General features: G+C 59.0%; 2 protein-coding genes across 3 annotated transcripts; both read right to left on the bottom strand.

Moving 5' to 3' along the window:
- Positions 1–4414: 4414 nt before the first annotated feature.
- On the bottom strand, positions 4415–13380 carry CDH16 (cadherin 16). Its single transcript, XM_035025042.1, has 17 exons — positions 13267–13380; positions 12899–12982; positions 12328–12483; positions 12119–12257; positions 11577–11735; positions 10611–10807; positions 9877–9999; positions 9517–9667; positions 9100–9327; positions 8943–9019; positions 8682–8870; positions 8345–8586; positions 7652–7785; positions 6618–6860; positions 6383–6490; positions 5965–6081; positions 4415–5198 (listed from the first exon to the last, which is right to left on the bottom strand). Exons 1-17 carry the CDS (start codon positions 13309–13311, stop codon positions 5101–5103), a joined length of 2490 nt encoding a protein of 829 aa, XP_034880933.1. The 5' UTR covers positions 13312–13380; the 3' UTR covers positions 4415–5100.
- Positions 13381–16958: 3578 nt separating this feature from the next.
- RRAD (RRAD, Ras related glycolysis inhibitor and calcium channel regulator) lies at positions 16959–20244 on the bottom strand. 2 transcript variants are annotated; one of them, XM_035025039.1, is made up of 5 exons: positions 20135–20244; positions 19507–19891; positions 18772–18845; positions 18437–18641; positions 16959–17591 (listed from the first exon to the last, which is right to left on the bottom strand). In XM_035025039.1, the coding sequence occupies exons 2-5, from the start codon at positions 19874–19876 to the stop codon at positions 17314–17316; spliced, it is 927 nt and encodes a 308-aa protein (XP_034880930.1). In that variant the 5' UTR covers positions 19877–19891; positions 20135–20244; the 3' UTR covers positions 16959–17313. The 2 variants fall into 2 exon arrangements, with proteins under 2 accessions (XP_034880930.1, XP_034880932.1); XM_035025041.1 differs by lacking the exon at positions 20135–20244 and having other exon boundaries at positions 19507–19906.
- Positions 20245–20593: the final 349 nt, after the last annotated feature.

The following is a 20593-nucleotide window of genomic DNA, read 5'->3' as shown; positions in this document are numbered from 1 at the left end:
GTCCCCTCAGTCTGGGCTCTGTCGCACACGGCTCTTAGGGCCTATTTTGGGGGAGAGGGTGCCGACGTGCCAATGGAAAATCCATGAGGCGGGAGTCTCCAGGGTGGAGAACCTGTGTGCCTCTCCCTCCCCATCCTGGCGGCCCACCCTAGCGACCGTGCACGCACACACATCCGCAGCCCTCGGCCTGAATTCCTACCGACTGGACTTTGTCATTCTTACAAGAGCTTAGGAAAGGGATGAGGAAACTGAATCTCAGAGAGGGGAAGCAACTTGCACAAAGTCACACAGCCTAGACGTGGGCAGGACCGTGGCCAACTGGGCTTCTGCGGCTCACGATACAGTGCTCTCCCCCTAGAGGCAGCCCCCGCCTACAGGCCTCACCGGGGAACCCAACACATTGTCTTCCGGGGCATCAGAAACTCCAGGGTCGTGTATTATGGTTGGGACTGGGTAGGAAGCTGAGGATGACCTGCGGGTCATAGGAAGTCCCACTGGAAGTCCCACTTCTGATGGGACCTTGCCTGGCTGTGGGAGAGACAGATGCCGCAAGCCTTGTCCCAAGTGAGCCCATCCCCCAATCCAGTCCATGTGACCATCTCATTGCCCCCTACCCAGGCCCCCAAAGCCTGGCAGCCCCTGCCAAGTTTCCAGAGAATGTGTCAGATAAGGGACTGGTGCTTATGACTCCCTCCCACCCAGCCACTATCTTTGACCCTGCGGCCACCGCTAAGTAGGTAAGAATAGCAACAGCCCCTGCAACTGGGCATGCACACGGGGACAACACAGCGACATCTTCAGGCAAGTACCAGGCCCCCTGCGCTGGCAGTTCCGCCCCATCCGGCTCCCGCACCATCCTGGGCCTGAAGTCCCACAGCATCTTAGGAGATAGCACCAGGCCTGGTCCTCTGCCTCTGCTGCCTCAGTGGATGGGCTCTGGAAGGTAGCACGCCACCTTGTTGAGGCCTGTCCTGAAGCCTGCCCTCCACTGAGGAGCCGTGTGACCTGGAGCTGCTCACTTGTCCCTTTCTGGGTCCAGAAGCAGGACGAGGTGGCACAGCGGCCCCCTAAAGCCTGGCAAACATCCAGCAAGGCCTCTCCTGGGGCTGGAGCCCCTCATTGTCCTGGTAACCACAGCCGGGCCTGCCTATCAAATACTCCTGCGAACTCTGCCCCTTTGACTTCCCAAACAGCGGGGATGTGGACAGGGTAAGGCTGTGGGAGTCCCTGGGATATGATCACAAGGTAGGGCGGCATGTTGCGACTGAGTGGCTCCCTGTGACACTCCTGTGGGTGCTCCACTCTGTCGCACGAGCGTGTGAGGGTGGCGGCATCACTCAGAGGAAGAGGCTGTTGCCATAGGACCCAGGGTGAGCGTCACCGTGACACCCAGAGTGGGGAGATGGAGGGAGCTTTGTGTCCAAGTTCCTGAGTCACTGCGATACCTGGGGGGGAAGCAACCCTCTCCCGCCCCCACCACCACGTCAGTGGCCCCTGAAGCTCCCACAGCCTGACTCACTGCATGGCTCAGACCCGGCCCCGGCCCCTCCCCCAGCTTCCTCAGCCCTCTGCTCCCAGCCCCCTTGCCCTCCTCATCTTCCCTTCGAGCTACCTCCTGTCAGCTTCACTCCCCACCAAACGCCACTGATCCAAGTGGTCTTGGGGAGAGGGATGCTAGGGATGCTAGGGCAGGGGAGGAAGGGAGGGGCTGGGGTGAGTTCCTGGCACACTCACACACTGTGACTCCCTGCAGACCAGACTTTAATATGAACTTACACACCCACAAACACACACATACACACAACACACACACACATGCATGTGTGTGCACCTGATGGAGTGACAGGGTGGCCAAGGGGTCTACAAGCTCAGTCTCTCAACACTAGCCCTGCCAGGTAGGCCCCCATAACCCTTGAAATCCTTTGGGTCCTCCCACATCTCTTAGGTCCTCTCATTAGAAACACGTGATCCCACAGCAGCAGGACCTCTGGAGGTGTGATCAGAGGAAGAACCTCCCTGAGGCCCAAGCTAGAGTCCTGGGGTGGGTACAGGTAGGTACGGTTGAGATGGAGGTCCCCAGACTGTTTCTTTGTGAGTGAGGGCCAGACCGACCTCTGGGCCTCTCCCTTCGAGAGCCCTAATCTCTGGGGCTGGAAAAAGTTTAAAAATATCCTCATGTTTACATTCTTTCCAAGCCCGCCTCCCAATCCTCAGTGCTGGGTCCCTTTGATCTGGCCCAGTGCCTCTGAAAGGGGCCTGGGAGGGGGGAGCATGAGCTCCCCACTGGGGCAGACCCTGTGACTCCCTGAAGCTCCAGACCAGTCTGAACCCTGTGAGACCCCTCAACAACCCCCCAGAGAGAGCTTTAGAGCTGGCAAGGAGCCAAGGCCAGCGGGGGTGTCTTGCCCAGGGTCACCCAACGGGGCCATGTGGGGGCTAGAGTTGGGGCTCCCCTTCATACTCCCTCCCGAACACCTGGGCCTCATGGGGCCCAGGGGAATGTGGGAGTAGGTGGCTATAGGCGTCTGCAGTGGGTACCCCAACAGTCTGTGCACCCGGGAAAGCCACGTGTACTCAACTCCCGCTGTGTGCCCAGAGCTGTGCTAAACACATTTTGTGGGGATCATCTCATGTAGTCCTCTCAACAACTTCACTGTAGTGAGGCCCATTTTATTAACAAGTAAACCAAGGCTCAGAGAGGTGAAGTGATTCACCTGGGAACACACCGCAAAGATGAGGCAGAGCGTGGATCCACACTGAGCCACCAGTTATTCCTCACCTTGCCTTAGCAGCTAGGCCCTGCCTGCAGAATGAGGCCTGCCTCCTCAGTGAAATCTCTACTAGCACTCACTGAGCCATGGCCAGGTCCACAAACCAGTGCTGTCTCTGTGTTTCTCTCCCTCTGGGACCCAGGAGGAGCCATGCCCCCTCTCTGACCCTCACTTTCCTCTATAGAATAGGCTGCGGATCATGGAGAGGCTTATGTCCACAGACTCAGGGAAAGTGAGCCTGTGTCCCTGGGGATTATGTACCTTAGGGTCAGCGCCAGAACTGACACCATCGGAGGGTGGCCTGGGGCCTGGAGGCCAAAGAAAAAAAGCCCTCAAACTGGGGCAGGTGCCTTAATTTGCCCTGTCAACATCCACTCTTTCCTTTGTTGGTACCCCACCGATCTGCTTACCAACCCATCCACCTATCCACCCATTTACCCATTTACAATCCACCAACCTGCCCTCCCATCCACTCATTCACTCATTCACCCACCTACCCATCTACCTATCCATCCATCCAGAATAAAGACCCAGAGAGTGGGGTGATGACCAGGGTCCCAGCTCAGGTGCTACATCCCACCGGCTGGCTGGACTTGGGAAGGTCCCTTCACCTCTTTGTGATTCACTTTCCCAATTTTACAAGAAGGAGCTGGCCTGACGATCTAAGGCCCTTCTCAGGGATCTCATGGGAGCCGAGGCCGCTGAAGGCTGTGGACACTTGGGGAGAAGTAATTCTAACCTTGGCCAGACAGTCCCACCTTGTCTGCTTCCAAGACTCCCAGCTGCAGCCCTTAATCTCTCTGAACTTCAAGAAACTCACTGGCAAACGGGGCCAGTAATCCTGCCCTCACAGTTTGGTGGGAAGATTAGATGAGATGCCACCTTTGAAGAGCTTTGCACCCTGGAGATTTCTAAGTGGATGCAGGCTGAGTAGAGGATCTTGGGAGAGGGACAGGAAGCTCTGCTTGGACTGCAGTAGTCCACAGAACCTCACGTTTGTGTGTGTGTATGTGTGTGTGTGTGTGTGTGTGTGTGCTGGGCCCAGGATGGCGGGACTGGCCTCAGAGTTCAGCCCGGGGCTGGGGATCCTCTGTGAGTCTCTCAGACTCTTCAGGCCAGCCAGGATGCCCACCCCATCTCTCTTGGTTGAGCTTGGCCCCCATCCCACAGAATCTGCCAGGAGCGGAGAGATTATCTCCTAAAAATAGGGCCTGGGCCGCACAGAGGTTGTTTTTCTCCCTTCCCCGTGATTTACCATCATCAGTTCAAAGTGCCTGGGACAGCAAGTCCCACCCTGGCTCCCTAGAGACGGTTGGGATGGGTGCATGGAGGATCAGCATGCGTCTGGGGTCAGTCAAGGGTCAGGGATTGGAGGTCGGCCTGGAGGTGTGGTCAGGGCTCAGCAGGGCACCAGGGCCATGGCTTAATCTTGGGTCAGGGGAAGGGGTTCACTCGGGGCAGGGGCAGCTCCAGGGTGAGCCATGGGGGTTCCTGTCTGTCTGAGTGATTCCCTTTCTCTGACTTTCTGTAGACCCCACCCCCCATGCACTCACCATCCTGTATATGAAACCCGGAAGTGTGCTAGGGCCTATGCTAGGGCAAGGGGACCCATCCCCAACCTCACCTGTCCTGGTCCAGCCCTATTAGACCCTCACGATTCCTGTGCAGACCCCTCTTAAGACTATGGGACCTCTGCTCAGCCATGTGCAGGTGACTCACAGATAGAGCAGTGGTGCGCACATAAGCACAGGACATAGACTCACAGGTGCCCTCCCCTAGCAAAAATGTCCTGGAAATGAGAATGCACTCGAAAGGACACCCTCCTCAACCGTCACCTAGTCAGAGTGGACCCACCCAGGGTCTGCAGCCGTGGTCTCCAAATGCCCATAGAAATGACCCACCCTGCTCCAACCTCAAGTTCTCACCAAGAACCGACGTGATGCCCCCATGTCCCTCCTTCGTAGGGGACCCAGGCTTGTCCCTCAAGCCCCTAGGCCCTTTCTGCACAGCAGGAGATGGGAAAGGAATGAAGGAGGACATGGGTAATGCACACACGCACAGGACTCTGAGATGCAGGCACAGCCCATGCCCTGCTCTCCGAGGCTTTATTGGTGGACAAACGTGGCCCATTTGGAGTATTCCCACGGGCAGCCCATGAAGTCAGTGTTCAGGCTCTACAGACTTGTCTGGTGATGTTGACTCCACCCGAGGGCAGGTGAAGGGGCTCCTACTCTGTCCTAGCTCCCGGCGATCGGCAGTGCTGGGCCCTCTCCCAGGGGACTCAGATGGAGTTAGAGGCCAAGCTCCCAGCTGGGGCTGCCTGGACCATTCAAACCGCCGCCTTCAGGGGCATGCTGTCCACTGGCTGATTTAGGTCCTTCTTTCTCGCCAGGGTCAAGTGAGTGAAGATAAGGATGAGGAAGATGCCTGAGGGGCCCAAGAGGGATGGATCAGCTCTCAGAAGGAACCATGGGACTTGTCCACCACCCTGCTATTGGTATTGATTTAATAAGGAAACAAGGTTTCCTAGACAGCATCCGCAACGCCGGGTGAGTATGACTGTGGTCCTGGGGCCAGAAGAAGCCTGACTGTTTGGCCTGCAGCTGTCCAGAACACCCCAGCCTCCAAAGCCCCCTTCTCTGGGGAACGGTTCAATGCTAGTCATCTGGGAAACAGTGAGCTGTTCCCATGGACTCTGACAAAAAGGCACATGGTAGCATTGTGCTAGAACTAACAACAACAACAAAAAACAGCCAGGGAAAAATCTAGAGGGCCAAAGAAATCAAGGGGATAAAGAGGGAGGCTTGGACTAAAGGGATTAGGCTGGAAAGACCTGGGCTCTGCCACATTCTGGCTGTGTGACCTTAGACAAGTCACTTAACCTCTCTGAGCCTCAGGGACCTCATCTGGAAAATAGGGAGATGCCACAGTCTACCTCACAAGGTTGTGGGGGGGATTCAATGTGACAGTCCTATATTACACAGTCAACGTATAATAATGTAACAGTAAATACTGTCATCAGTGATGATGATGACGAGTAGGATAGTACGAAGCAGGAGCATGATGACTAGGAGAGTTGTGGGGTTCCTTCTCCAGCCCTGGGGAACACCGTGGGATAGGGCACTGTGCACCTGGAGACTAGCACTCCAACCATCCTTCACCCTCCCCCACTCAAGAGCCCAACATCCATTACCTATCGCCATCAAGGTGCCCACGAGGATGCCCACTGCCGACAGCTTCGTGGGCATGCCCTTCATGCGGCCCACCTTGCGCATGCACTGCCCCTCCACGTTGCAGCGACACACAATCACTGGGGGGACAGGGGGCAGGGGAGGAAGGTGCAGGCGGTGGGGGAGGGCTCTCGAGCCGCTGGGAGGCTCCAGCGCAGCCGGCTAATACACACGTTGGGGCACACGTGTGTATTTACGTGCGTGCGGCACTCCTCTCTGTGCGTGCCTCTGGGCGCAGGCATCTGTGTGCCTGGCCACGCATGCGCAGGCACGCACGCGCATCTGTAGCCCCCGTGACCCTGCGGGCGCGTGTCCCCACCCCTCCCCCTGCACGGCAGCGGCTCCCTGGGGAACTGCAGGCACACAGTGCCCTGGCCTCACCTCGGATCCGGAGCTGCCACGTCCGGGCATTGTGGCTGACGACTACGGGCACTGCGTGCTCACGTGGCTCCACCCAGTGCAGGGCCAGGGTGAGGTAGGCATGGGAACCTGTGGGACCGTGAGCAATGACCAGAGCCCCAGCCTGGACAGACCCGAGGCCCAGCCCCATCTCACTTCCGAGAGCCCCACTGCCTCCCGCCTTGGCCACAGTGTCCCGCATTTCCCCACCACACACCGTTGAGAGCCTGGAGGTGCCAATCCCGCTGTACCGTAGGGTGGGGGCCCAGGGCAAAGCTGTAGGGGCCAGGCCCCCCGGCCAGGCCAGGGTCCTCGCCGGGTCCACTGATAACCACGCCATGGTCCTGGCGGGGTGTGCAGAGGTGTCGGGCGGGTACGGGGTGCAGGGTGGGGGCCCAGGCAGCCGGGGCCTTCAGAAAGTGGATCACGAGGGTTGCAGAAGTGCTCAGTGCCGGCTCATCTGCAGAGGAAGTGCTGAGCTAGCCCCAGGTGGAGATCTCACCCTGCTGAGTCTCTGCCACACCTGCTCTACTCCACCCCTCCTCCCCATCCCCAGCAGCATCCTCGCACCTGTCTCTTGCTCACAGTGCACTTGCCCCCTTCACTATTCAAGCGGCTGCCAGACCTTTCTGTGCCTTTCCGGATGCCGGGCTTGCCCTCACTGCCCCACCCCCTCCCCACCTACTGGTATCAGGGCCCGACAATGTGGAGATGCCCTGATTTGGGGGCGCTCACTTCTGCTGGGTCTGTCGTGCACCACAGGACAGTCCAGCCCAGAGCTGAGACCCGCCTCCCTGACATACCCACCCCAGGGCCAGCCTTTCATCCGGTCAATGTGCCATTCAGAGTCCTCCATACCTGGCTTCAGTGTCCCACTCAGGCTCCCGTCCTGCCTCGCCTGCCATAAACACAGCCCCAGTACTCCTTCCACCTGCCTGGCCCCGCAGCCTCTGCTCCTAGCCTATGTCTGAAGCCAACACCTGAGAGGCCCTCCAGGGCCAAGGGGCAGGGCTGGAGGATTTTAAGTGTCCAGTGAGGAGCGTGGTCTGAGAGGGGAAGCAGACGCCAGGCGTCCCAGAGACCGACATTGGCCCCGGCCCTCGGATCCACTCTGGGGCAGAGTGGATGCCAGGAAGGACCCTGGGAAGGAAGCTCAGCCCTGCCCATCTCTCTGTCTGCCCGAGGCTTACTCTCCCTCCCAGAGGCCCCACCTTTATACTGGGCCTCCACGAGCACTGTGCCCGGCCATACCTTCATACTGGGCCTTCACGAGCACTGTGTACATGTCCCCAGGCTGGGCGCCTTGCAGGGGCCGGGCTGTGTGCACCTCCCCAGAGACCTCCTTGATGCAGAGCCAGCCCTCTGAGTCATTGACCAGGGAGAACCTGAGGCCCAAAGAAGATGGGGAGAGGGGGCAGGGAGGCACTGGGACCATATATGGGGTCTTACTCAGAGACCCTCCCAGGGCCATGTGACCTGCTCAAGTTCCACATCCTCTCTGTCACTCGGGGTGGCCAGTTTCTCTCCCCAGCTTTAGGGACTTGTTGAGGGACAGGGCTTGAATCACGGATACTGTGGGGGGTGGGGAGATATCAGAGCCCGGGGGGCCTGACTCAACTCCACTAGTCTCAGGTCACCCCATAAAGGGACAGGATTGGGCCAGGGAAGAGCCCTTGTGCTGCACTCTGGGTGAGGGATGGGGGAGGGCCCATTAGGACAGCATGGGAGGCAGCATCTGAACTTGCATGGAGTCCTAACTCTCCTCTCCATGCCCTATCCAACTCATCTAGCTCTGACTCGCCCGCAAGTCACAACCTTGGCATTGGCCATGGTTTGAGGAACATTCCAGAACATAGATAATGTGAGTCCCCTCTGAGGCCCTGGGGGTCATCCCTGGGGAGCAGAGGAGGTCCAGTGCAGCTAAGGGCTGGGCGTCTGGCTCACCTGAGGGGACTGCTTCCAGGGTCTGAGGGTTGGACGGTCAGCAGGAGGGAGCCAGCTGGGGTGCTGACTGGAATGCTGGCCTCATAGCGCTCCTGGTCCAACTTGGGGGGTGGCACCAGCTTTTCCACCAGCACAGTCACTGTGGCTGTGGCTCCAGGGCCTGGGCCTGGCCCCACCAATTCTGTCACGCTCCGAACCACTACCACCAACTTGTGGCGTGAAGCTGCCTCATAGCTGAGGTTCTAGAACCAATGGGGTCTGGGTCACTGTTTGGACCAGGGGGTGGCACCCTGGTGCATGCACGTGGGTATATATGTGCCCCTTCCCAGCCCCTTACCTTGAGGAGTCGGAGTTGGACATGACTGGAGTCTGGTTCCCAATCGAGGCCGAAGGTCCCCTCCACATCCCCCGCCTCAATGGCAAAGTCCATGAGGCGGAAGGCAGGCTCAAGGTCAGCATCGGTGGCCATGAGCGTGGCCACCAGAGTCCCTGGCTCTGCGTTCTCAGGGAGGCTTACAGGCTCAATCTGGAGAGATGGGGACAGGCCATGAGCCGCTCATCAGTGCCTCCCAAGATCTCCTCCCCTGTTCCTGCTTACCTGGGAGACGGTGAACTCGGGGGCATGGTCATTGACGTCTGTGATTGTGACAGCAACCTCACATGTGCTGCTGAGGCCTGAGGCAGGACAGGGCGTGTTGGAGAGACCAGGAAAGGACCAGAGAGGGAGAGAGCCCGGGTCACCACCGGGCACTTACCGCCCTCAGCTCCTCCTCGGTCAGCAGCCATCACCTGAAGCAGGATGTTCTGGCCAGCTCGGAGGGGGGCATCCCCCAGTGTCACACTGCCTGAGGTGAAGTCCAGCTCGAAGGCTCTTCCGTCTGCTCCCTCCTCAGGCTCAGGGCTCAACAGCTGATACACAATGTGGGAATTGGGAGAACCAGGGGCATCCATGTCCTCTGCCAACAGCCTAGTCACCTTGGTGCCTGTGAAGACAGCACCCACCTGGGTGGGACCATAGGCCAGTCTGGAGGCCTCCCTGCACCCATTCCTCTTTTGTGCCGGACCGAACCTGAGCTTGTGTGGAGGAGGGGCCCATCTCAGATAAGAGCAAAATGGGATGGGTCATAAGGACTTCAACCCTCCCGCATCCCCTAACAAGGCCCATAGCCCACCTGGGGGGCTGAGCTCAGGAATGCTGACTGGGGAGTCACGTAGGGGGCAGACAGGCGCGTTGTCGTTCTCATCCATCACTACCACATGCAGCTCCAGAGGTTCTGTGTAGTCCTCACCGCGGGTATTCCGAGCCTGCACCTGAAGCAGGTACTGAAGTGGGCAGTGGGGGGCTTCAGATGAAGGCCAAGGGCAGTTCCAGCCTGGCCCAGGTCTGAGTTCCCTTCTGGTGGCCAGTTCCCGCTCTTCTGGGTGCTCTTCCACTGCCTCAGTGCCTGTGGGGGATGCGACACCCCCAGAAGCCAACCAGACCGTGACCAGGCACCCCTCAGCCTGCCCTCCTGGCTTCCCCCTCACCTCACCTCAGCCTGGGCTTCTCGGTCCAGCTCCTGGGTCACGTAGAGTTTCCCCTCTGCATCCACATCAAAGGGTCCAGGGGGTTGGCTCTCCAGGTGATAATGTATATTTCCCCCACTCCAGCGTACCTGGCAGTGGGACACAGAATGAGGGCACCCTGGGATGAGGGCCAGGAGTAGCCCATGTCAGCTCTTCTGCCTCAACTCTTCCTGGGTGGGGAGCCTGGGTCCCTGCTGCTGTGGGACCTCAGGCAAGTTGCTCTCCTCCCTGGGTCCCAGGTAGGGTCCTTTGGTTTGGGACACTTGTTGATGTAGCAAGTCCCTGGTGGCTCTGGTCCAAGTCTGGTCCCTGGCCAAAGTGTTATTCTCTGCCCTCTTGGGCCGGGCCTGCCCCCAGGGCATTCCTCGAGGAGGTCTGAGACATTCCAAGCCCAGGTGACAATCCCCATGGCAGCAGGGAGGTGGCAGCTGTTCTCCCTAGGGAAGCCTGGGGCAGGGGCAGGTCAGGGCCCAAGCCACGCTGGCCAGAGGAGAGCAGGTGAGGGGCTATGGGCCTGGTCCCAGGGCCTTGGACACTGTACTCCATGATGGGAACTGATGGGGACAGTAGAGGGAGGAACATAAGTAGGGGAGGAGCAGGGGTCAGGTTGGGCCTCAGACCCCCCCCCCCAAATCTTGAGACTCAGTCCCAGCTGTACCAGCCACGGGACTACTTTAACAACTGACAGCCACTCACTTACCTGGGCCATGTGGTGTGGGTATGGAACTTGGAGATTCTCTGCCAGGTGGACAGGATCTAGGGGCACCCAGGTGTTCTCTACTATGGAGACATCTACAGTGGCTGTGGCCTGGTGGCCTGAAGCCTGGTCACCCATGTCCTTGACCTGTACCAATAGCTGGTAGGATCCTTCTTCAGCCTGGTCTAGGCTGGTGCTTCCTAGAAGGGGCAGGGTGGTCAGCTGGCAGGAGTCCAGGGCATCCTTCTCAGCGAGGTAACAAACACAAAGCCAAGCATATGGCAGGTGGTTAGGATGCCCTCTGGGCCCAAGGGCAAGAAGTGCTTTTAGCACCAGAATGAGGCCCAAGCAGGACTTGAAAGTTTGCAAAGTCATTTCTATAGCTATCCACACAATGAATGGCTGATGGACTGGATGACTAGGATGAGGGGAGGGGTCCATGGGTGGATGGGGAGATGAGTAGATGACCAGCTGGATGAATGGATGGTTGACTAGGTAAATGGATGGGGAGTTGGGTGTGTGGATGGGTTAGTTTGGGTAGGTATTTGAATAGATGGGCTGCGTATGGGGTTGGGTGGTAGATGGGTGAATGGGTGACTGGCTGGTAGGTGTATGGTTAGCTTTGCTTTCCATCTCCATCCTGTGCCTCTGGTCTGAACTCCCAGGTCCAGCTCTCCCTTACAATCAGTCCAAAGGTGTCCCGGCAACATCCTAGGCTACAACCCCTCAGGACTCTCCTATCCTTGACCCTTAGGCTTGGGTGTCCAGAGTGTAGGGCTGAGGCTATTCCGTTCATACCATTTTTTCTCTCCATGAATGGTTCAAGCCTTTTGCCTTGCCGCTCTCCACCTAGAATACTCTTTCTTCTTCATCTCTCAAGCTTCAACCTATCCTACTATTACAGCTCACATGCCGCCTTCCCCACCTTTCCCTGACCCTCCCCCCTCATCACACCCAGCTTAGGCTCACCCTCAGGGCTGAGGGCCAGAGCCCCCAGCCGAGGCTCCAGCTGGAACATGTCTGGGGAAGGCTGGGCTGGGGCCTGGTTCAGGATGTAGAATCGGAGATCTGAGTTGGCTGTGCCTGGCTCATCCTCATCCAAAGCCTCAAGGAATAGGAAGGGGATGCCTGGCGTGTGTGGAGAGGGCAAACCTTAAGGGGTGCGGGGGGTGGGGAGAATTTCCCATGCCTCCCCCATCTCTCCCTGGTACTTCCTTCCATATCCGTCATCATATCGGGACGCTGGAGGTGAGCCACAGATTAGAAAGGAGGACAGGGAGTACTGAGGGGACTCAGTACTCAGTTTGCAGGGGAGCAAACTGAGGCCAAGAGTGGATGGGACTGGAGGACTCTCAGTGGGGTGGGGGAAACGAGATGGGACAGAAGTGGGAGGGGGCAGCTTGGACCCTGGCCGCCCTGTCCTTATGCTGATGGTCAGCCATCCCTTTACTCTCTGTTCTCTCCTCAGGGCCCACCTGACCTGTCGCTCGCTGGTGGCCCTGAGCACTCACCGGGCCTGGTGCCCTGGCTCAGCTGAACTCTGTAGATGGACTGAGAGAAGTGGGGCACCTGGTCATTCTCATCCTTCACATGCACAAGCACAGGCCGCGGGCCCCACAAGACACGTCCATCCTCAGTCTCCAGGGCGACCTGGCAGGGAAGGCCCGTCAGCACCCTGGCCCACCTTCACCATTCTCCCCGACATTGGGCCCAGTCATACCTGTAGCCGGTACTCCGCTTGTTCTTCTCGGTCCAGGGCCCTGGTCACCAGCAAGAAGCCAGACTCTGGATCCACAGCAAAGGGGCCCTCAGCTGCCACGCTTCGGGTCCCCGACAGCACAATCTCGCCCTCAGTCTCCTCAGGGGGCAGTGGCAGCTGTGAGGGAGAGCAGAGGTAAAGGCAGTGGGAGCTACCCCTGGGGGATGCCCCTTCACCCAATGGCCCCATTTTATATGTGGGGAAACTGAGGCTCAGAGAGGGCTAGCACTTGCCTGAAGTCACACAGCCAATAAATCACAGGACCAACATTCAAAGCCAGCAATCTTTCCCCTGTACTTGATGCTCCCCAGTACTCCCCGCCCTCCTTTCTAAGCCCAAAACCCCACCACCAATAGTTTATTAAAACTCTACTTTCTTCTGGAATTGAAATTTTGTTAGTCACTCACACTATATCACATACTGTCCAGGAAGCAGGATTGAAAGAAAGGCAGAGCAAGAAAGAGAGAGAAATGCGGGAGGTGGGGGAAGTGGGACCTGCGGGGAGGGCAGCCCACCCACCTCTTAGGCTCACCTTGATCAGGTACAAGGGGAAATTTCCACCATAGTTTTCTGGGACTTCCACATACAGTTCTGCAGGCTGGACCTCGGGGAAAACCTGGGGGGAGGACTCTCACCTTGTCTCCAGGCTTTGCCTTCCTGTCATGGGTGCCCGACCAGGATGGGGAATTTCTGCCCCTTCCATGGGCCTGGCCATACCTTAGCCCATCCACCCTCTGGCCTTCGACCTCCTGATCCCACAGGAGGTCTATAGCCAGCTCTGCACACCCTCCCACAGCTAGTCCCTTCCATGGTCAGTGCGGCTGGTCCAGGTAGAATGGGAGAGAAGGGCGCCAACCCCCAAGGCCACGATCCGAAGGGGACGAGTGGGGCCCAGCTCACCTGGGCTACAGAGAGGCAAAACAGCAACAGCCAGACAGGCACCATGGTCAGGACAGGCCTGAGGGACGTGGCAGGAAAGATCCAGCCAGATCAGCGGGCAAGGGCTCCCTCCCACTACTCTCCTCCTAGAGAGTATCCCTCCCTTCATCCCCACTCAGCCCAAGCCATGGCTTCCCCAGGCCCCACAGAAGGCCACTGCCTTCTTCAGTGGGACCTCTGCTACCTGTCACTATGGGAAAGGCAGTCAGACCTCCTCCTGTCCCCTGTCCTTCTATACTCTCAGAGCTGCCCCTCCCCATCTCACCCACTTGGACATTGCCCTCCACCCACTCCCATCCTTGTCCCCTACCTCGGTCTATTCCATACCAGTAGCCAGAGGGACCTCACAACAGACTGGCCTCCTCTTCCTCCCCTTAGAGGAGCCTGTGACTCCCCACCTCCTGCAGGGTTGAAGGGCATCCAGCTCCTCAACCAGGCCCACCCAGGCCCCTAGGCCCAGCCAGCCTGCCTCTGGTTCTTGCTGCCACAAGGATCTCCATGGGAGTTTCACCTCCACACCTCTGGCTCCTTGCTGACATAGCCTCCCCAGCTTGTACAGAGATCCCAAAGTGGTAATTGCCCAGCAGCCCCAAATATCACAAAAGTCTGAAGCTGGAAAGACCCTGATAACCCTAAGGGTCACTTCCTGCAGCCGCCTCATGTTGTAGGCAAAGCCTGAAGGGCAAGGCCTGACCAAGGTCACACAGGACTTGACCATAGGACAATTCCTCCTGGAGCAGAGGACCCATGGTTCAGGGTCTTGGGCCCTGTTTTTCCACCCACTGCCATCCTTCAGACACAGAGTCCCCTCGGGGCAGGAACTCTGCCCTCCTCTTGGGATTTGCCAGCCCTCAGCATGGAGCTGGGCATGCAGAGCATGGACAACCACTCTAGTCACTCCTGGGAATTCTTCCCTGAACAAGGGCTGGACAGGCCAATGTTTTTCCTTCCCCTACCACCAACCCCAGCCTCAGCCCTGCTCACCCCTCCACTCCAGGGCCCTCACCCTCCGGTGCCTAAGGCGGGCTCCCTTGGTCCAGCTGCCTGGAGAGAGGGCTCTTTCTCCAGGGAGCGCTGGCCAGGCCGGGATGGGTGGGGTGGGGTAGGGCAGGGCGGACACTTGAGCAGGTAGGCGGTCCAGCCATGCTTGCTCAGGAGTGGAAAACACCACTGGGCCTACGGCAGCAGGCCTGGCCCTGCCCAGCCCCCCAAGTTACTCATTGACTTTGGAAAGCTGGGGGCTGCTCAGCATCCGTGACTGCCAGCCCCGGGAGGTGGGGAGATCATTGGCCTGGCACTTCTCCCATTCCTATACAGCCCAGTGGGGACTTCTTGGGCCTCTGGGCTTGGACATTACTTCTTTTTCTGTGGTTCCAGACTTTATCCCACTTCTCCCCCATGCACCAGCATCTGCAGCTCTACCTTGGTCCACTCTGTTCCTTTTGTCTGGAATGCCCTTCCCTCCCTTCATCTGTCTGGTGAGCACCTACTCAGACTTCAGTACTCAGCTCAAATATTCCTTTCTCCAGAAAACCTTCCCTGGGCTCCCAGGCTTGTTCAGGAATCTTTTCTGGGAATACCCTCTATGCCATGCCATGTGCTATACCTCTATCAAGGCAGAAAAGACACCAAATTGTCATTGTCTATCTCTCCCATCAGACTGGGACCCCTCCAGGGCAGGTCTCAGGGACCCAGTCACGACCTTGCCCTCACTTGGCCCTGACAGCTTCTCACTGGATCAAAAACAAGGAGCTAGAGGTTGCACATGAAGGATACATGAGCATGACCTGAACTGGGTATTTGTGGCTCCAGACCACCCACCAGTGGGACCAGTAGGTGGGGGCACAGAAGCCCGTGAGATCCCCTGAGGCTCCCAGAGGGCTCACACTGGCTGCTGACACGGAAAGGGCTGGGACAACGGACTGTCCCGTGCCTCTGAGAGGGAAGAGCAGATTGAGCCAGCTCAGGTGACCTTGAGGGAATCACAGGGCTTGCCAGAGACCCCTCCCCCACCGAAGGCAGCCAAGTGGAGCCAGGAGAAGCTTCTGGGGCCTGGGAGTCCACGACCAGGGGTGTGTGGGGGAAGGGTCAGGGATCCTGTTGCCAGTCCATCCTTGTCCTCGGAGTTTCCCATGGTCTTCCCTGAGTCCTTCTCACCGCATATCTGGAGGATGGGCGGGGACGCCTCACCCGCCTCCAGCCTTGTCTGCCACAAGCCCAGCGCCTGCCTCAGGGTCACTCAGGCACCCCACGCACCCCAGCCTGGAGCAGGGCACTGTGGGGTTGTTGAAGGGATCTCCCATGTGTTGAGCTCCTACTATGCACCCAGCACTGCTCTAAGCACATGCCTTCAGTATTCCCCCAACTCCACTTGGAAGGGGCACTGTCCCCATGTCGCATACTAGGGCACAGAGATGCTGGGTGGCTTGCCCAGGGTCACACAGCCAATAAGTAGCGGGGCCAGGAAGGCCTGGATTCTTCTTCAGGCCTCAGGATGTCCACCTGCTCTGAGAAAACCATGCCTTCCACATGCCTCTAAGTATGTTGCAGGGTGGGAGTGGGGAGCGGCCGCAGCTTTGAGCAGTTAACACTGCCCTGGGGGGCATGTGGGTGAGTCAAGACAGGTCCTGCTCATTCAGAAGTGGCCCTGACACCTTCTGCCATTGAACAACTGCAATCAGTGTTCTAACCAGGTTGCAAGAGCTCCTAGGGGCCTGTGGAATAAAGGAATTGAACCAATGAAGGAGATGTACAGACCCTTGCCCAGAACTCAGAAACTGTCCCAGGCCTCGCCACAGGCTGCTTTCAGGCTCTGGAGACCAGCAGACTTATATACCAGTCCCTACTCAGCCACTTCTACCTGTGTGACCTCAACTTCTTCGGTTCCCCATCTGCCATTGCCAAACGGAGATAGATACTCTTTCCCCAAACACCGTAGGGCAAGTGCCAGCAGTCACCTGTGTCTGGTGTCGGTGGCGGGGAGACAGGCACAGCCCCAGCCATCAGCAAACATACACACATTCCCACACAAATACAAAGCCTCTCCTTCTAGGCAGGGAGGGCTCCGGGAGGGGCTCCCGCCAAGACCATGTCAGCCAATGCTGAGCACGGGAGGCTCTGGCCCGGCCCCTCCCAGAGGAGACAACAGCGAGGCCCTTGCTCCGTGGCCCAGCCCCAGACACTGGCCTCCTCCTTTCCCAGCCAGGGAGTCTCAGAAATCTTCCACAGCTACCCCACCTCAGCAACTTTCCAGCCCCTCGGGAGGAGGCAGGATGGAGACAGCAGCCCAGAAGTCAGACCCAGTGTTTTTGTTTGGCCATGAGATCTGGGGCAGGCCATGGTCCCTCAGACAGACTCAGTTTTCCTTACATACAGTGGGGTGGCTGAACCCTTAATCAGCTGGGCAATGCCAGGCGCCAGTGCAAGAGAAAGATCTGGGAGGGGCTTTTATCTCCTCCTGCTGCTTGGCTGTCCAATCAGGCCACGACCCACACCTGCCCCTCTGGTCCATCTGGCTAGATCGGAGCCCAAATATTAGGACAGTCAAGGCCGCACACTAGGGTAGGGCAGTGAGGCCCCATCCCTCCACCTCAGGAACCCTTCCTGCTCTCACAGCCCCCTATTGGGAGGAAACACAAAGTCAACAGCCCTGATCTATCAGGAAATAGTCTTTATTACAAAAATTTGCATGTAAACAAATAACCACTGCACTGAACAGCCTCCCTCCAGAGCATGCACAGCCCAAGTGTGGAGAAAGCTAGAGTCCTGTCCCCACACACAGGCCTGCCCCACGGGCTGGGCTCGGGCCACTACTGGGGACACACCCTGGCCTGTACATGCATCGCCGAGGGCCCAGCCCTTGATGGCCGCTGGGAGCTGCCCGGGCAGCACTGTCTATCTGTCCATGACCATGAGGTGGGGTGTGCCCTGAGGCACCCAGGGCAGGTGGCTGGGCCAGCCCACCAATCTGCCCATTTGTATGCACAACGCAGTATGTGCCTGTGGAGTCTAGAGCACAGAGAGATCGTGGCAGGACTTGGACTTGGCACGAAAGGCCATCTTGCGGCTGTTGCGTGCTACGATGCGGCCCAAGAAACGCTTTGCCTTCTTGCCAAGACTCTCTCGCCGCCGGGTACCCGCTTGTCGACGTGCGTTGGCCTCTTTGCTGTCCCTGCGCAGGCGTATCTGGCGCACAACACCCTCGAACAAGGCCTGGACATTGTGGTGCAACGCCGCGGAGGTCTCAATAAACTTGCAGTCGAAGACCACAGCACAGGCCCGGCCCTCTGGTGGGGACAGGCACATGGCAGTGAAATAAAGGGGGGGGGGGAGGAGCCCACTCAGACTCTAGCCACCCCGTAGCAGCTACCACTCAGGAATCTGGGGACCAGGGGAGGAGCTCTGGAGGGGTCCCCAGAAACACTGACCCCAGCTCCTGTACAGAGGATCCAAGGCATTGCTGGGTCACCCAACTGGCAGAATGTGCCCACCTTTAAGGAGCTCACAAAGGCTTGCAAGAGGAAACTCATTTATTGAAATAATTTGAAGCCTGATATTTAAATGGAAATGCTGAAGTAGTCAACACAAGAGAAGGAGAGCTTTGTTGGGCACCTTAGTATTTCATGGTTTGAGGTTATAATGAATAACCAGTGAAATTGGGAGGAGGATGTCACTGAGTCACTGCTAGGTTCCTCTGAGGGACTCCGTTCTGGGGGCCACAGAAGAGAATGCTGAGCTGAAGAGGAGCAGATCCTCCCCAGGGTCAAGCCCACGCCGAGACCGGCCCCGGCCCTGAATCCACACTCTGACCTCCTAGCCCAGTTCCCTGCACTCTCCTCACTCCTCATCTGTCAGGCCAGGGCCAAAGGGTACAGGAGAGGAGGGTCCTGAGGTGGCCCAGCTCAGTGCCCAGCAGCTTCTTCCTCCCCAGAGCATCTGGTCCTTCCCCCAGGCCTCTCAGCCCGCTGCGAGTCCCGTGGGAGGGCAGCAGCTTTCCCCCCTCTCCCCCTCAAGTTTTCTTCCTGAACATTTTTAGCCATTTATGATCCCCAGGGACTTGAGCTGAGCCAAGACTGAATGGACCACAGCCCAGCCAGGATGTCCCTCCCTTTCCGACCCACTCCCTGCTCACCATCCAAGGAGACCTCTCGAGAGCGCACCAGGTCGCTCTTGTTGCCCACTAGGATAATGGGCACGTCGTCCATCTGCCGTGCCCGCCGCAGCTGGACCCGCAGCTCTGAGGCTTTCTCGAAGCTTCCCTTATCTGTCACTGAGTACACGATGACGTACGCATCCCCCATAGCCATGCAGTGACCAGGTAGCCAGTGGCTGCTATCCTGGGGAACACATACACATGCATATCTACCAACAGTTCTCATGCCCGGGCTACAAGGCTGCCCCTCTAAGCAGGCCGCTATACCCAGGTCACCCCTCCCACCCTGGCCTGGGTCTCAGCCTGCAGCCTACCTGCTCCCAAATGTCATAGACCATGAGTGATGCTTCTTCTCCATCCACCACGATGGACCGATCATATGTGTGCCCTAGGCAGGAGACTAGTAGTCAGGTGATCTGCTGGCTGCCAAAAGCCACCCTCCCACACCATGTGCCAGGTTTCCTGTTTTGGCCACACCCTCCATCTTCACCCTAGAGCCCCCCTAACCTTTCCCTCCACTGATGGCCACTATGTGACAACAGAAATGACAGGGCCGAGAAGCGGGCCGTACAGGGTGTGGTGTGTCTGACCCTCACCTAGACACCGCTTCCCCAAGCTGACAATGTCCTGGGTTGCCACTCCTGCGTTCCCCGCCCTCCTGTTGCGTGGGCCCCAGGGTAGCTCTGACCACAGTAGCCTGAGTTAGAATAGTGACTGTCACATTCTCTGGGAGCCTTAGTCACCTAGGGCTCTTCTCCTAGAAACTCCCTCTGGCTGTGTTCCTGCCAGCCCTGGCAGGGAGGGATGTCCTATCCCCAACCTACAGGTATGGTCTGGGCCTTCTACTCTGGGCATTTCTTCCCCTACCAAGGGCTGGAGATCCCTTCTCCCTCAGTTTCCCCATCTGTGAAATGGGTAGGTAGAGGCATGATTCTGAAAGTGCCTTCAGAATTCCATGGTATGTGCCGCTTTTAATCCAGGTCCCCAGCCCTGTAGCCCTCAGTCCTGCCCTGGCATCTCCCCTCCCTTGAATAGTCGCAGCCCCTCACCTGCGGCCTCTGCTTCAGGCCCATCCTCGACACCACCGAAGATGCGCGCCAGAGCGCTCTTGCCCACACCAGGCGCCCCCAGCAGCAGCACCTTGTAAACGCTGTCGTCTGAGTCGCTGCCCCCTGAGCTGAGCGACTCGGAGGAGCCCTCGGGCCAGTCGAGCGTCGCACCCTGGGCCCCGGTCCCGGCCCCGGCCGCTGCCAGAGCGCCCGGAGTCAGCGCCGCCTGCAGGTCGCGCTCGTCCACCGGCATGCTTCGGCGGTGCAGCGGGGGCGCCGGGCCCCACGGTGTGCTGCCCCGACGGCGCTCGCGCTCCCGGGCCCCGCCGCGGCTCCCGCCCGCTCCGCTGCCGCCGCCATTCAGAGTCATGGCGCCCGACGCCGTCTGGGGCACGGGAGTGGGGACGGCAGGGTCAGCCGCCGTGCGGACCGTGTGGGAGGCTGGACCCCCGGCGCGCCTGCCCGACGCCGGGGTCAGGCCCGACGCTCGGGCCGAGGACCTGCCGCAGTCCCCTCCCGGCCGCGGAGGTCCTGGCGCCCTGACTCGTGAGCCACCCTCCCGACTCGTCCATCCGCACCCCGGACGGACGCTGCGACCACCCGCACCCCGGGCCGCCAGGACACTCACCCAACCGCACACGGACACGGTCCGAAGTAGGTTCCAGGCCCGGATACAGTCCACTCGCAGACCCTGGCTCGGACGCCCGACGCTGCCGCAGCCGCCGCCTCCTCAGTCCGCTCTGGGTCCCGGCTCCAGAGCTGCCTATTTAAGCGCCTGCCCGCCCCCGCCCCCGCCCCCGCCCCCACCCCCGCGCTCGCCCACGTCCCCGCTGCCGCGGGGGCTGACGTGTCGGTCCGCCACCCCCTCGGGGGAATCCCCCGCCCCCCTCCCAGGACCTCGCCCCCACCCACCGAGACCCCGCCCCACCCGACTGGGCAGACAAAGCCCGCGTCTGAGCGCGTGCGGTGGGAGGCAGGGAAGGAGGGACCAGGACGGGGCGGGGGGGGACTAGGTTGAATGGTGTGGGGGAGGGTTTGGAGTTGGGGGTACCATCCTGGGTGGGGTCAAGGGGGAAAGCCGGACTAG

Source organism: Mirounga leonina, unplaced genomic scaffold, assembly GCF_011800145.1.
Source record: "Mirounga leonina isolate KUSES-001 unplaced genomic scaffold, KU_Mleo_1.0 Mir_180, whole genome shotgun sequence".
In the NCBI taxonomy this organism is placed as follows: Eukaryota; Metazoa; Chordata; class Mammalia; order Carnivora; family Phocidae; genus Mirounga; species Mirounga leonina.
The sequence above is the reverse complement of the archived record's forward strand: the minus strand, read 5'-3'. Positions and strand labels throughout refer to the sequence as shown.